This window comes from Diospyros lotus, chromosome 11, assembly GCF_014633365.1.
Source record: "Diospyros lotus cultivar Yz01 chromosome 11, ASM1463336v1, whole genome shotgun sequence".
NCBI classification, from domain to species: Eukaryota; Viridiplantae; Streptophyta; class Magnoliopsida; order Ericales; family Ebenaceae; genus Diospyros; species Diospyros lotus.
Genome location: NC_068348.1, coordinates 27,033,684 through 27,048,170, shown reverse-complemented (window position 1 = coordinate 27,048,170; position 14,487 = coordinate 27,033,684). Strand labels below are relative to the sequence as shown.

Genomic DNA, 14,487 nt, shown 5'->3' with positions numbered 1-14,487 from the left:
CATTGCGTTAGTTGTCCCCATTGAAAAAGATCTCATCAGATCTAAAGACTTATCGTCGATCCTCACCTCACCATCGATCTACAAGCTGCTTGGTTGTCTTATTGTCGATCCTAGCCATCGCCATTGCATTGATTGCCCCTATCAAATGAGATCTTATCAAATTTGTAGACTCACTGTCGATCAATCATCGCCTCGCTATTTAATTAGTCACCTCGTCAAAAGAGAGGAGACAAATTGCAAAAAGATGAATGAAAGTCTACTCTATTGTTGCAATATTGTTGCGTTAAAAGGTGATGATACATGAAATAAATAATGAGAAGAAAAGGCTACCATTATTACTCACAATAGTCGAGACTATCTTACACTCACACAGCATGTCTATGATTGATGCAACAGAAATAGAATCCAACTAACAAGCAGTACTTGCATTGCCAATGCATAACCATATTGAAAAAACTCCCAAGTATGGAGTGATCTGATGGACCTAGACCAGACGGCAGAAGGCTTGATCATTTTCCTCAATCTCGAGTCTCCACAAGAAGACAAGTTTAACATCTATCTCATTCAGATGAGGAATCTGAGCTGTTACGGTGGCGATGGCGGTGCCGGTGGCCACGACAAGAGGAATGTCGGTGCTTGCTTCTACGTCGCCCGTCAGAGTCTGAATCTTTGGATGCCCGTGTGTAAGACTGCCTGTGTCTAGTCCTGTCTCGGTGCCTGTCCAGCTCTCCATCGTCCGATGAGCTCGACTCAGAATATTTGTGCTTCTTTCTCCTGTGTTTCCTCCTCTGCGAGCTCTTCCTGCCATCATAATCATCAGGTGACCTGTCCGGGATCTCAACTTCCGCGTCATCATCTGATGAGCTTGATTCAGAATGCTTGTGTTTCTTCGCCTTGTGTTTGCTCTTCTTCGATCTCATCATCGTCTCAGGGACATTGGATGGCCGGTCCTCTGTACGATGCTTGGATTCAGTAAAAGTTGGAGACGACTGCCTTCGATGCTTCTTCTTACTCTTGGACTTCTTTTGTTTGCCGGCGGAGTAGCTGGCCAACAACTCAGTGATGTTCTCTCCACCAAGGAAGCCTAGACATGGATGGGAATGACAATAAACATCTGTACCATCCTAACCTTCTCTAATGTAGTAAGTGAACAAGCTTCTACCTCCATACTCGTCAAATATGTCCTCGGCCACTATCTGTTGATTGGGATCGTCCATGTCGAACCCGCCGCGGGGAGGACTCATTCCCGGTTTCTGTTTAAGCTCCCATTTTAGAGGCTGCAAGCAAATCAGAAAACATCAATCAAGAGACAGGATATTGGTAAGAATCAGATTGGTGTTGCATTGGGAGAACAAAAGCACATCAGCAAACTGCTTGTGCTGCGCATCTATAACTATAAGCAGCCAAAGAATTAAGCACCAGCAAAGATGTAACAGCATAACAGATGAATCAACTGAAACCATAACCACCAAGGCAACAGCAATAAAGTAGCGTGAAAGTAGGACACTTCGAATTCAGGGATCCAAAGAGTTTTATAAAACATTCATGGTGGAAAAAAGAGTAAATGAAAGATCCCACTAATTGAATTGGGTCCATGAATCTTCTAAGAAACAGTGAGAATTCTTGATCTCTCTCAATTTGAAAATCAGGATTTGAATCGATGTCCTTTCATTGATTCCTCTTAAATTGCATTGATTTCAAATAGCTTAACTATACCATTCGCTTTTCCTCTTCCAAGTACAATTATGGCACTTATCGGACCATCAAAAGGAAAAAAAATTACAATTACAGGCCCCCCTGCTTATCCTCCTCAATGAACAGGACTCAGCTCCAACACCCCCCCCCCCCCCCCCCCCCCCAAAATCCAAAAAATAAAAAATCCAAAAATCCACCACAATTATAAATTCTGGTTTGAGTTTGCTTTCACCAGCAACTGTTGCAGGAACTCATTGGATGGATCCCACTGTATGCCATGGGAATAGAATAATTTGGTCATGGGTGATAAAAGAGAAAGTTGATCTGATAGTCAAAAATGATGTAGAACGGGGTTGCTAACATCCCATTATCATATCTTCCGTAGGCAAAGGCTACTGCAATAGTGTGACGTCTCTGACAAACTCACCGGAAGTTGCCCGGCTCCAGTGAAGTATCGTGACACAAGGGTGGCGTGTCATGGCGGGATATGGGCGGATGGCAGGCTCAAGTGTTGGATGGCACAGGGCTGCCGTGCTAAGGTGGCAACAAGCATGCAAGGGAATGCAGCAAACGTGCAGCAATGTGTGGGGAAATGGGCCTCCATGGCTGAGGCGCCCCGCACACAAGGTGACGGTTGGCTTGGCTGGCGCACATGGATGCGGCTGGACCCGACTGAGCGGGGGCAGAGGCCACAGGGCAGCCACGCAAGCCCAGAAACGTGGGGCACACTGGTGGGCTGAGTTGGCCGAGATGTGCGGGACACGAGGGGAATCCATGTAGCCTTGTGTCACAACCATGAGGGTAATATTGTAATTAGTCCTTTAGTTAGTTCGGTTAGTTACTCGAATGTATGGAATAAAGGATGTAGAGAATTATAGCCAAGGCACATGGCCACTTGGCGGGCCAATTGGCTTTTCTAAAAGATGTAGTACTAACCGTCTCCCTTATAAATAAAGAAAGCTACCAAGGATGGGGATCAAGTGAGAATTACACATTGATCTTTTCCCTCCTTTTCCTCTCTCAAATTTTGTCTCTCTTAATCCCTCTCCTTCTCTCTTTTCCCTCCCTTATTTCTTCTTCCCACATATTCGGCCTTCTCTCAATTACGAGAAGGTACCCAATCAGACCGAGGATTTGACACCTTGGAGAGAGGCAAGGCCAAGAGGCGGGAACGGTTATAGCAGCATGTGCATTCCAGCAATATGCGGGGCACGTCCGCACGATGCGCGCCCACGAAGGCCCTACGCGTGCATGCAGCTAAAGCAGTTGCAATAGGTGTCGGCCAGGTGAGTCCATACCCAACAGACGGTTTTTCCATGTGGTGCATGCGACCCTTGTGGGTCCAAGGGGACGGTTACAGGGCATAACCACTTGTAATTTTGTACCCTCTATATATGTGTGGCTAGATGGGCAATTTTGGTAGCTTTTAGAGAACAAAGCTCGGGCCATTCTTTGTATTCTCGGATCTGAACATAAAGTTGAGAATTTTCCTGTATTCTTTGTGTGTGCTTCCGTTTATATTGTGGATAAACCCCATAAGATTGTTGGCTGATCTAAGTGGGCGAACTTAGAGCCATCACAAGGTTGCCAGCCAGAATTCAAGGCCAGTCTTGTAACAAGTTGGTATCAGAGCACAAGCTTCAGTGCTATACAAAGAAGCGAGAGAAATCAATGGCCGGTGGAAACGAAGCTGTTTGTGACCGACTTACTTGTCTTGAAGCCTATGTAGGGGAGAGGGACCCTACTGATGAAGTCTTGTTGACCTAGAAGGTGACAAAGGCAGCCTCGTCTATAGAGGATCTCCAGGCCCTTGTGGACGATTTGTGCACTTCTTTGAAGGACAGGGCCGTGGCTTGGGAGAGATGTTTGCAGCCAAGATGGCTAAGCTTGAGGCAGACTTGAGCCTGCAGGCAGAGGCACGCGAGGTAGCCTTGAATGATCAGATTGCCTTGCTGGAAGGTGACATTGCCTTGCTCAAGCGCACCCTCTGGTGGGGATGAGACAGCCCCAAAACTAAAGGTGCCCAAGCCCAAAGCCTTCACAAGAGTGTGTGAATCGAAGGCTCTCGAGAATTTTCTATGGGACATGAAGCAATATTTCAAAATTGCATGCATACCAGATGGTGAGAATGTGGATCTCGCAAGTATGTTCCTGGCTGGTGATGCCAAGCTCTGGTGGTGTACTCGAGTTTCTGCCGATAACAAGGATAAGCCACGGATCCAGACATGGGACGAACTCAAGGCAAAGCTGAAAGCCCAATTCCTACCTTCCCATGGCTTGTGGCTAGCTCGTGAGGCACTGAGAAAGCTGAAACAGACGGGTTCCGTGCGGGAATATGTCAAGCAGTTCAACTCCTTGATGCTGGACATTGACAAGATGTCGGAAAGAGGACATGTCACTCAACTTCATGTCGGGTCTCCAGGCATGGGCCCAAACAGAATTGAGGAGACAAGACATGAAAGACCTCCCTTCAGCAATGGCTGCGGCAGATGCCCTTATTGACCTTCGGGCCCTGAGAGCCACAGACGGTGCTAGTAATGGCAAGCTGAAGGATGAAAGGAAGAAGAGGGATGACTGTAAGTCAGAACAAAAGAGCATCTTTAAGGGCAAAGGCAAACCATGGTGGGCGAAGCAAGCAAACCTAAGACAGGTGGGAGCTTCATATGCGATAGGCCGCACAGGGCACGCGAGTTTCCAAGGCGAGAGCAGTTGAATGCCTCAATTGCTGATGGGAAGCAAGGCCTGAATGATGATGCTAAGGAGGAGCACGTTCGAGTGAGCCTCCTCCAAGTGCTAGTTGGCGCAATCTAAGCCTCAACTTCAGTTGGTGGCTTAATACGTGTGCAAGTGGTAATGAACGAGGAAGACTGTTGTGCGTTGGTGGACAATGGAGCCTCGCACAACTTCGTTGTTGGCAGGATGGCGGTGGCATTGGGGCTGCAGGTGGAGCCATGCCAAAACCATATCAAGGTCGTTAACTCCGCAGCCCAAGGTGTGCTGGGCTTGGCTTCAAAAGTTCCTATCTCGGTTGGTCCATGGAGGGGGACGTTGCCCTTCATGGTGGTGCAGTTAGATGACTTCGATGTCATCCTTAGAGTGGACTTTCTGATGCAGGCCAAAGTAGCGCCCATGATACACCTTGGAGGTATAATAATTTATAATGAGTTGCAACCATGCTTTGTAAGGCAAACGGTATTCAACAGGTTACAAGACAAGGGCAAGAGCAATATGCTCTCTGCCATCTAGGTTGAGCAAGGCCTCAAGTGGGGGGAAATGACATATTTGGCAACACTGGTAGAGATGAAGCCGGATTAGTGGGTGGAAGTCCTAGATGCAGTGGCAGATGTATTGGTGGTGTATGCGGATGTCATGCCATCCAAGCTGCCAAAGGCCTTGCCACCTAGGAGGTCAATTGATCATCACATCGAGTTACAGCTTGGTACACAACCTCCAGCTAAAGCTCCCTACAGGATGGCACCACCAGAGCTGTCCGAGTTGAGGAAGCAGCTGACGAATTTGTTGGATGCAGGCCTAGTCTAGCCATCCAGGGCGCCCTATGGAGCCTTTATATTTTTTCAGAAGAAGCAAGACGGGTCCCTTTAGATGTGCGTGGATTACATAGCCCTCAACAAGGTAACCATCAAAAACAAGTATCCAATTCCGCTAATAGCAAACTTGTTTGATAGCTGGCGAAGGCCACCTTCTTCACCAAGCAGGATCTGCATTTGGGATATTGGCAAGTGTGAATAGCTGAGGGGGATGAGGGGAAGACTACTTGTGTAAAAAAGTATGGGGCCTATGAGTTTTTGGTGATGCCTTTTGACTTAACCAATGCCCCAACTACCTTTTGTAACTTGATGAACGACATTCATAATGAATATATAGATCAGTTTGTTGTCGTGTATCTTGATGATATTGTGATTAATAGCGAAACCCTGGAGGATCATTTGTTGCACTTGAGGAAGGTGTTCTCTCGGCTTAGGGAACACCAGCTCTTTGGAATGCCCGGAAGGAGATCATGTTCTTGGGGCATCGTGTGAGCAAAGGGCGTGTCCGGATGGATGAAAAGAAAGTGCAAGCTATTGTTAATTCGTCTACTCCTACGAAGGTGTTCGAGATTAGATCTTTCCTTAGATTGGCAAACTATTACCGAAAGTTCATCCAAGGCTACTCAAAGAAGGTTGCGTCCTTGACCGATCTGTTAAAGAAGGACAAGGCATGGCAGTGGATTGCCAAGTGTCAAGAGGAATTTGACAAGTTGAAGGCAGCTATAGCTTCAGAACCAGTGTTGAAGTTGCCTAACTTTGAGCAACCATTTGAGGTACACATTGATGCTTCTGACAGGGCCATTGGTGGCATCTTGATGCAAGGTGGGCATCCTGTGGCATTCGAGAGTCGGAAGTTAAATGAAGCTGAGCAGCGATACTCAGCACATGAGGAGGAGATGCTAGCGGTGGTGCATTGCCTTGCAGTTGTGGCGGGTATACTTGCTAGGGAGGGACGACATTTGTGGTGTGCACCGACAACGTGGCCAACACTTACTTCTCAACACAGAAGAAGTTGATAGCCAAGCAGGCATGTTGTCCGAATACGACTTTGTTTGGCAGCACAAGGCAGGGGCCAGCAATCAGGTAGCTGATGCTTTAAGTAGAAAGCATGTGCAAGCGGTTGTGGCAGCCATTAGCAGTTTCAATACTTTGTTCTTAGACTGGGTTCAGGAGCAGGCAAAGGCTGACAGTCAATATCAGAAACTGGTGCAACAGCTAACTGAGGGTGTGGGGCGACGCTATTGACTCAGTGACGGCTTGTTATGTGCCAAAGGGGACCAACTATATGTTCCTTATGGCGCAAGCTTGCGGCAGTTGCTGATGAGGGAAACCCATGACACAGCATGGGCTGGCCACTCGGGAACTGCAAGTATGAAAGCATTGCTTACACACAACTACTATTGGCCCAAGGTGGATGACGACATAGAAGCCTATGTCAGGACCTGAATGGTGTGCCAGTAGGACAAAGTCAAAAGAAGAAGGGAAGCAGGTTTGTTGTAGCCTCTTCCAATCCCTGAACGACCGTGGGTGTCGGTTTCGATGGATTTCATAACAAGTTTTCCCAAGGTAGATGGGAAAGACATGATCGTGGTGGTGGTAGATCGGTTCTCCAAGTATGCAGTGTTTGTGGCTACATAGAAAGTATGCAAGACTAAGACCATTGCTAAATTGTTTCTCAAGCACGTGGTAAAGTATTTTGGCCTGCCTAAAGACATTGTTAGTGATTAGATGCGAGATTTACAAGCCGATTTTGGACTTCGTTGTTCAACATGATGGATTCTGAGCTGAAGTTTTCGACAGCAAACCATCCTCAAACTGATAGGTCAAACGGAGAGGGTGAATGTATTGTTGGAAAAGTACCTCAAGCATTATGTGACAGCAAGTCAAAGGAATTGGGTAAATCTCTTGGACACTACTCAGTTTTGCTATAATTTGCATAAATCTTCAGCAACGGGTAGGAGTTCGTTTGAACTGGCCATAGGCCAACAGCCTTTGACGCCTCATGAAGTGGCTAGGACGGATGCAACGAATCGATGCCTTGTTGCATACCGATGGGCCAAAGAGAGACTGGACATGCTTGAGGAAGCACAAGACAGCTTAGACAAAGCTGCTCGCCACATGAAAAAGTATATTGATCAAGGGAGATGACCCTTGGAATTTGCTATGGGGGATAAGGTATGGCTGAAACTTACTCCCGAGATTTGGAAGCAAATCACTAATAAGAAGGTGCATTGTGGGTTGATTCCGAGATTTAATAGACCCTTCGAGGTAGTGCAACGAGTTGGTGTTGTGGCATATAAATTGCTATTACCTGAGAGGCTAAAAATCCATCCAACTTTCCATGTGAGCTTCTTGAAGTCTTACTATGAAGACAACACGCTTGATCGGGTGTAGGCTAAGAGGGCCCCTCCAACTATTCAGGTGCAGCATGATCGTGAGATTAAGGCAATCTTAGACCATTGCACGTTTGGGGGCAAGCAAGAAGAACAAGCGTGTGCAATACTTAGTAAGATGGAAGGGAGCTCCAGCAGGGAAGAAAGTTGGGAAAGGTATACAACTCAATGGCAGTTTAAAGACATCATACAGCAGTACTTGTCTTCACTTCCGACGAGGCCGTCGGAACCTTCTGGTGGGGGTGGTCTGTGACGTCTCTGGGAAACTCACCGGAAGTTGCCCGGCTCCGATGAAGCATCGTGACACGAGGGTGATGTGTCATAGCAGGATATGGGCGAATGGTAGGCTCAAGTGTTGGATGGCACAAGGCTGTCGTGCTAAGATGGCAACAAGCATGCGAGGGAGTGCAACAATGTGCGGGGAAAATGGGCCTCCATGGCTGAGGCGCCCGCACATGAGGCGACGGTTGGCTTGGCTAGCACGCACGAATGTAGCTGGACCCGACTGAATGGGGGCAGAGGCCACAGGGCAGCCATGCAGGTTGAGAAATGTGGGGCACGTTGGTGGGCTAAGTTGGCCGAGATGTGCGGGACACGGGGGCAATCCTCGTAGCATTAGCAAGAGGCAAGGCCAAAAGGCGGGAACAGTTACAGCACCCACGCAGGCGTGGCCCGCGCACTCCCACAATATGCAAGGCACGTCGGCACAATGCGCGCCTACGAAGGCCCTGCGCACGCACATAGCCGAGGCAGTTGTGACAGGTGTTGGCTAAGCGAGCTATGCAACCCAACAGACGGTTTCCCCACGTGGTGCATGCGACCCTCGTGGGTCTGAGGGGACAGGTTATGGGGCATAAGCCGCATAACCACTTGTAATTTTGTACCCTATATATATGTGGCTAGATAGGCGATTTTGGTAGCTTTTAGAGAGTAAAGCCCAGGCCATTCTTTGTATTCTCGAATCTAAATATAAAGTTGAGAATTTTTCCGTATTCTTTGTGTGTGCTTCCGTTTATATTGTGCATAAACCCCATAGCATTGTTGGCTGATCTAAGTGGGCGAACTTAGAGCCATCACAAGGTTGCCGGCGAGAATTCAAGGCCAAACTTGTGACAAGTAGCATATTAAACTACCTTTATCCACAACTCACTGGCCACCACAATATCACCAAAAGAGAACTTATCAAAGGTTGAAATTTATGCATACACTTTTTGATAGGTTCCATCTGCAATCAAGAGTATGTGCTCCAAATTAAGTGTCACAAGCTACAACCGAGATACCCAATTTGAATTCTTCTTTTTATCTTGCTGTCATTTTTATTTCATTTTACTGCTGATATTTCTTGCTACTGTAATTTTTGTTATTTCATTTCCTAGCTGTAATTCTGTAATCAGATTGTTAGCCTAGGGGGGCCCACGGGTGAGGGCCAGAATAGGACAAAAGCGGTTGTTATAACCGCCTAAAGGGTGTGATCTGCTGCGGCAGCCCCCTTGCTAAGAGTGTATATACTCTCCAAGGCACTCTTGGAGAGGATTATCGAATTTCTGGAAGAACAATTTGAATTCTCTCTCAATTTCTCTCAGTTCCCTTCTCTTCCTCTGTTCTCTCTTTTCCTACTCTTCTCTAAATTTCCCTTGTTATTTCTCTCTTGCTATTATCTGATTCTCACCGAATCAGAAAAGCAATTGGTGTCACCACCCAGCAGTGACATTAAGTAGCACTACTGATTCATATGACGGAAATTACCGTGGGCTACATGAAAAGGCAAACATAAAACAAAAACATTAACTAGTTTCACTTCTAACCACATTAATCTTAGTTCCTGTGAATCTGTTAGAACAACAGGAGAAGAAGATCGAAAGAGAAGAAATGGGAAGAAAGGCACTGATAATTTGTGTGCATGTGTGTGTGTGTGTGTGTGTGTGTGAGAGAGAGAGAGAGAGAGAGAGGCCAAACAAACTACTGTCTTTTGTAAAGTTTTATTGGTAAAATAGAGAAGAAACTTTTTGCGCCAAAGGCCAAATATAACCCAAAAATAAAATAGTGATACTCATTGCAAACGGTCCAAACAAATAGGGAAAGCAACGCAATTAGCATTCCTCTTAATACCAAATATTAGCTTTCAGATTCATCTTCGATAAAGCAGCAGCAACAAAATGGTCAGTAACATGAGTTACAGACATTTGTCTGTATACATACATAAGCGGCAAATGAAATATGAAAATTCATTATTCTCCTCAAAAACTTCATCTAATTTCACTTGGCCAAGCCACCTCTTCATCTTACTGAGCAGAGGCATGTGAATAAGCCGAGCAGTGCAAATATGAAAGGAAAGTAATAGGGTGTCCTCTGGCTTTCCGCAGAGGACTAACATTCTTGTATTTACATTGAGATATATTTTTCACACAAGTAACTTAATGAGAATCACCCTTTGTTTACATAATCTAATGAAAATGGAATTGACACGAGCCACTGGGATGTCCTTAAGGGACTTTATGCAGAGATGGCACGGCCTCATCATAAAGCAAATTAATTAAACCCATAATCTTCATGGTTAGATATATTCAAGCACATTGAAAAGAAGCATCAGTTTATAAATCCATAGAGAAAATGAGTTCATAGAAGAGTCCAATATCATATGACAAAGTGGGACTTGATGCCATGTGAAGTCACAGGCTTATAAGTCTGTAACAAATGAAATGTGGGCATATGAACAGGAACAACTTGCAAATATGGGTATATGAACGGCCAGCTTTTGCTCCTTCGGTAGCTAATCATGGAAAGATTTATTATAACTTTTGTTTTTCTATCAAGTCAATCATCTCCAACTATGCCAACAATTTTCTCATATGCTTCTCATTCATTTAGTTAGAACATGTGAGCAAGTTTCAAAGAATTCTTAATTGCTTTTAACTCGCAAAATGAATAGTTGAGCATGTCTGAGACACATACCATCCTTTGTGAGGGAAAATGCTCTTTCTAAAGGCTTAGAACAGTAATAACAAACTAAGAGAACAGCAATAACAAACTAAGGCCTATTATGGTAAGATTTCTATTTATGATCATTAAATGAAGGGGAAAAAATAATAAAAGAGCATATAGAACAATCTGATTGTCCAATTCCTGAAAATGACCGTTGAAAAATTCCTGAACTTGACCTTTTCCCAGGATTAATGAACTCCTAGAATCAACTCACTCAGGATTCAGAAAAGAATGAGGAAGTGAGACTTTCCAGAGCCTCAATACCTCAAAAAATTAAAATTAAGATAGAATATATGGATGTTACTAGGACTTACATTTGAGAAGCTATATGGAGTCCAACATAAGCATAAAGCTAAATTATTCTAGGAAGCCCCTTTGTTTTGATGTTGAGCTACATCACCTGGTTAAGATAACTTACCTCACTAGAATCTGTATGGGCCAGCATAGCCGTCAAGGGATCATCTCTTTTCAATCGACTCTCTTCATTAGGCATGATAGCATCCTTCAATGGACATTCACGATCACCACTTTGATGGCCATAGTTCCCACATCTTAGACATTTCACATTGCGCACTTCAACTCCAAATGGTTTCACCCTTCCAACAACACCTGTTTCCATTCTGGAAAACAACATTAAACTTAGAAGCACATAGCCATTATTGTTGATTACCACATGAGACTACTGCCGAAGAAATTGCAAAGCAATCATAGACCAACATAAAGAAACAAAGACATCAAGCACAGAGTTCAACCAATAGTTGACGCATCATCATGTCAAATCTAGTGAAGAATCTATATTTGTAGAAATTCCCTAGACTTGTGAAGCATCTATCCCTGGGGAAAAATCAGAATGCAGTACGATTATAATCTGAATAAATTTCCTCAAAACTTCTGTAGCCTTGAACTAACAAGAGAAGCATCACAAATTATTACCAGCTAATCTATTAGATAAAAATAATATAAAGAAATATAGTTTTCGTTCATACCAATGAAGCATGCTTTCATTACAAAAGTTCATTTCAACAAATTTTGTTGGGTGAGCTGCCATGATATCATAAGTGGTATTGGAGATAACTCAGGGCATAAGAAACTAAATTAAAAGTTTATCATGACCCAATTCAAGATCCTTAGCCTATTTCTTGGACCTACAATCCAAAAGTTAATAGGAGACCTAATGTTAATCTCAGCTAAAACTTTTAGCATGAAAATTCATAGCATATGTACATACTAACAAAACAATTAAACTCCCTTTCATTTCTACTAGAGAAGCAAATAGGTAAGATGCCTTAAATATTGAGCATTATCTCTATCCTACTGGTCATTAATTGCTTAAATAGTATTATAATAGACTGGGTAGAAATGATCACTGTCAAACATCAAGATATATCTTCTTAGCATCATACACAGCACTTAGTTCGTCAATAATTATGATTTAAGGTACACGCATCTTAGGCCTAAACTTTGGTGAGAAGTGTTAGGTATCACAAACATGAAATGAGGAGGGGGGGGGGGGGGGGGGTAACAATGCAATGGACTTGCAGATTTCAGTATTTTGTTAGTCTATAGTAGAGACCCTGTACATGTAAAGCTCATTGGTACATAGAATGAGGGAGAAGGGGGATTACTACTTTGTCAACTCATTCAAATGTAAGAGATAAGCAGCAAAACCTATAACGTTTCAAAGATTAGTGGAACTTAATTATTTTGTAAATATCTAACAGCTATGGTTTGCAGACTTACAAGATTAATAGACTTACCTTGGAGCATTTTTAAGAATTTCAAATCGTTCCTCGGTTGGTAAAGCACGACCAAAAACGTCTTTTGGTATTGGCTTCTTTTTTTCATGCAGTACTTGTGATGGCCTACAAAATGAACATAATTATTTCTTTCTCCAGTAGAAACAAGAAGAGAAGCTAAATTTCCAATGACTTAAACCGCTAACATAGAATAAAATAAAGGTATCTGCTCAAAATGCATGCATGCATTAGTACATTGAAGTTGATGCCTCTTCCACAGATGGGTTATGCTGGGGATTGTTCTGCTCCTCTTTCTTCCTCTCCTCGGAAATTTCAGCAGCCTTGGCACTTTCTGCATTGTAACCTGGTGGGCGGACATACATAAAGCTCACTGCCTTCATCATCTCCATCTACACAAGTCACACACATGCCACCCATGTCAAACACTTGCTCAGAAAAACTGCCCCAAAGATATCCATGCCATTGGATTCCCATCCAACCAAATCCACAAGAACATACCATACCTTTATCCCCCTGATGCCGAACCTTGTCCCCCATATAACCCCTACCATACGAGGTGGACTGCATGAATTCTAGCTTTCCATTCATTTCTATGTATAACCTTATCTTCCATAAGGCCTGTATAATTAATTTCAAACCTAAGTCTGTCTGACCAAATTTTTCCAAAGTCTTCCTCTACTTCTTTTGCTAAATGCTTGTTTCCACTACTTCCACTCTCCTCACTAGAGCCTCTGTTGGTCTTATTCTCAATTGACACCCTCATATACCCAATATGGCAATAAGGAAAAAAAATCACCGCTCAAATCATAAGCAAATTTAGGCATATCTATGAAAGGGGTATATACGATTACCTTTTCTTTCTCTTTCTTGGAGGCAAGAGCTGTCTGGCGGAAGAATTCCTGTTCCTGGGCAAACTGCAATATGGTATTGGAGTGCAAAAGAAAAGGTTAGCAAATAGAGAGAAGTGGGTAAATTGAATTAAAGAGAGAGCACAGAAAGGGGGCGGAGACCTCGCGGGCAACTTCTTCGACGCGGCGGAGATGCTGAGCCTGGGTCTGCTCGGCGATCCACTTGCGGCGCTGGTTGGGGTAGGAGAGAGGGTGCCATGGCTTCTGGTTGAGGTAGGAATGGGACCAGGCGGTGCCTGATTTCGTCTTGAAATCCACCTCTCCATCGCCCACTTTGTCCGAGAACCTCTTGCTCAGCCTAAGCCCTTCTCCTTCTTCCTCCATTCCCTCTCTCTCTCTCTCTCTCTCTCTCTCTCTCTCTCTGGATACTGATTGATTTTCTTTCTGGTTTGGTGCCCTTGCGGCAGATCACAGCCGCAGAAACTGCGAAATTCGTCACAGGAACAGAGGAAGGCAGATGAGACCACCGCGGAATCGGCCGGTCGAACCCCAGCCAAATTTTCTCGACCCGATTGCCTTCTCAAACTATATATATAATACTAAATTACAACATATGTGCTTTTTAATTACAACAAAAATTAAATACATTCTAATTACAGAAAATATGTTATAATTATCATCGCTAAATTTTAATTCGTATTTGTAATTAGCACATGTGATTGCACTTGACTGAACTAGCCCTCTCATATGGCACCTTTTATTGAGCCACGTGCAAAATTCGGAGATAGTGAACTGCATGGGTTATCCAAATGATAATTGGTAAATACTTCACTTATGTTAAATTATGAGTTTGGGTTATGATCCTTAAACATCTTGATTTAGAGTAGATTTATACATAAATCTAATACGATTTTGACCAATGTAGTGGACTTTGGTCCGTTTCATATATGGCCCTAGTTTAAAGGGTTTTTGGACCAACCCTTCATCTTTGGTGTGTAGAGCCATAGAAATTAGTTGAGTTGAAGAGACAGACACTCCGTGTTAAAAAGAATTTGGTGGAAGTGTTGTATGTCTCTTCGATTATGATATGCACGACAATAACAACGGAAGCAAGGACTTGTTAGATTGATGTTCCCAAAGTCCATTTTTGCAATGACCTTACTCATGTAATATTTTTATGTGAATTAAATTTTATTTGTTTAGAAAATGATTTGTAAAGAATTCTATGCAGTCTTATATGTAAAAATTAAGGAAAGATTAATCA

At 43.8% G+C, this 14,487-nt stretch overlaps 1 protein-coding gene across 1 annotated transcript; it reads right to left on the bottom strand.

Moving 5' to 3' along the window:
- Positions 1 to 245: 245 nt before the first annotated feature.
- On the bottom strand, positions 246 to 13,794 carry LOC127813200 (uncharacterized zinc finger CCHC domain-containing protein At4g19190). Its single transcript, XM_052354031.1, has 7 exons — positions 13,386 to 13,794; positions 13,227 to 13,289; positions 12,610 to 12,764; positions 12,376 to 12,480; positions 11,037 to 11,238; positions 1,163 to 1,277; positions 246 to 1,084 (listed from the first exon to the last, which is right to left on the bottom strand). The coding sequence occupies exons 1-7, from the start codon at positions 13,605 to 13,607 to the stop codon at positions 561 to 563; spliced, it is 1,386 nt and encodes a 461-aa protein (XP_052209991.1). The 5' UTR covers positions 13,608 to 13,794; the 3' UTR covers positions 246 to 560.
- Positions 13,795 to 14,487: the final 693 nt, after the last annotated feature.

Bases quoted from the DNA above. Each gene is read 5' to 3' on its own strand.
- LOC127813200 (XM_052354031.1), bottom strand. From the start codon at position 13,607: ATGGAGGAAGAAGGAGAAGGGCTTAGGCTGAGCAAGAGGTTCTCGGAC. The intron at 12,765-13,226 runs GTAATCGTATAT...TGACTTGTGTAG, and splicing joins CCAAGAAAGAGAAAGAAAAG to ATGGAGATGATGAAGGCAGT. The intron at 11,239-12,375 runs GTAAGTCTATTA...GTTGTTTTCCAG, and splicing joins ATTCTTAAAAATGCTCCAAG to AATGGAAACAGGTGTTGTTG.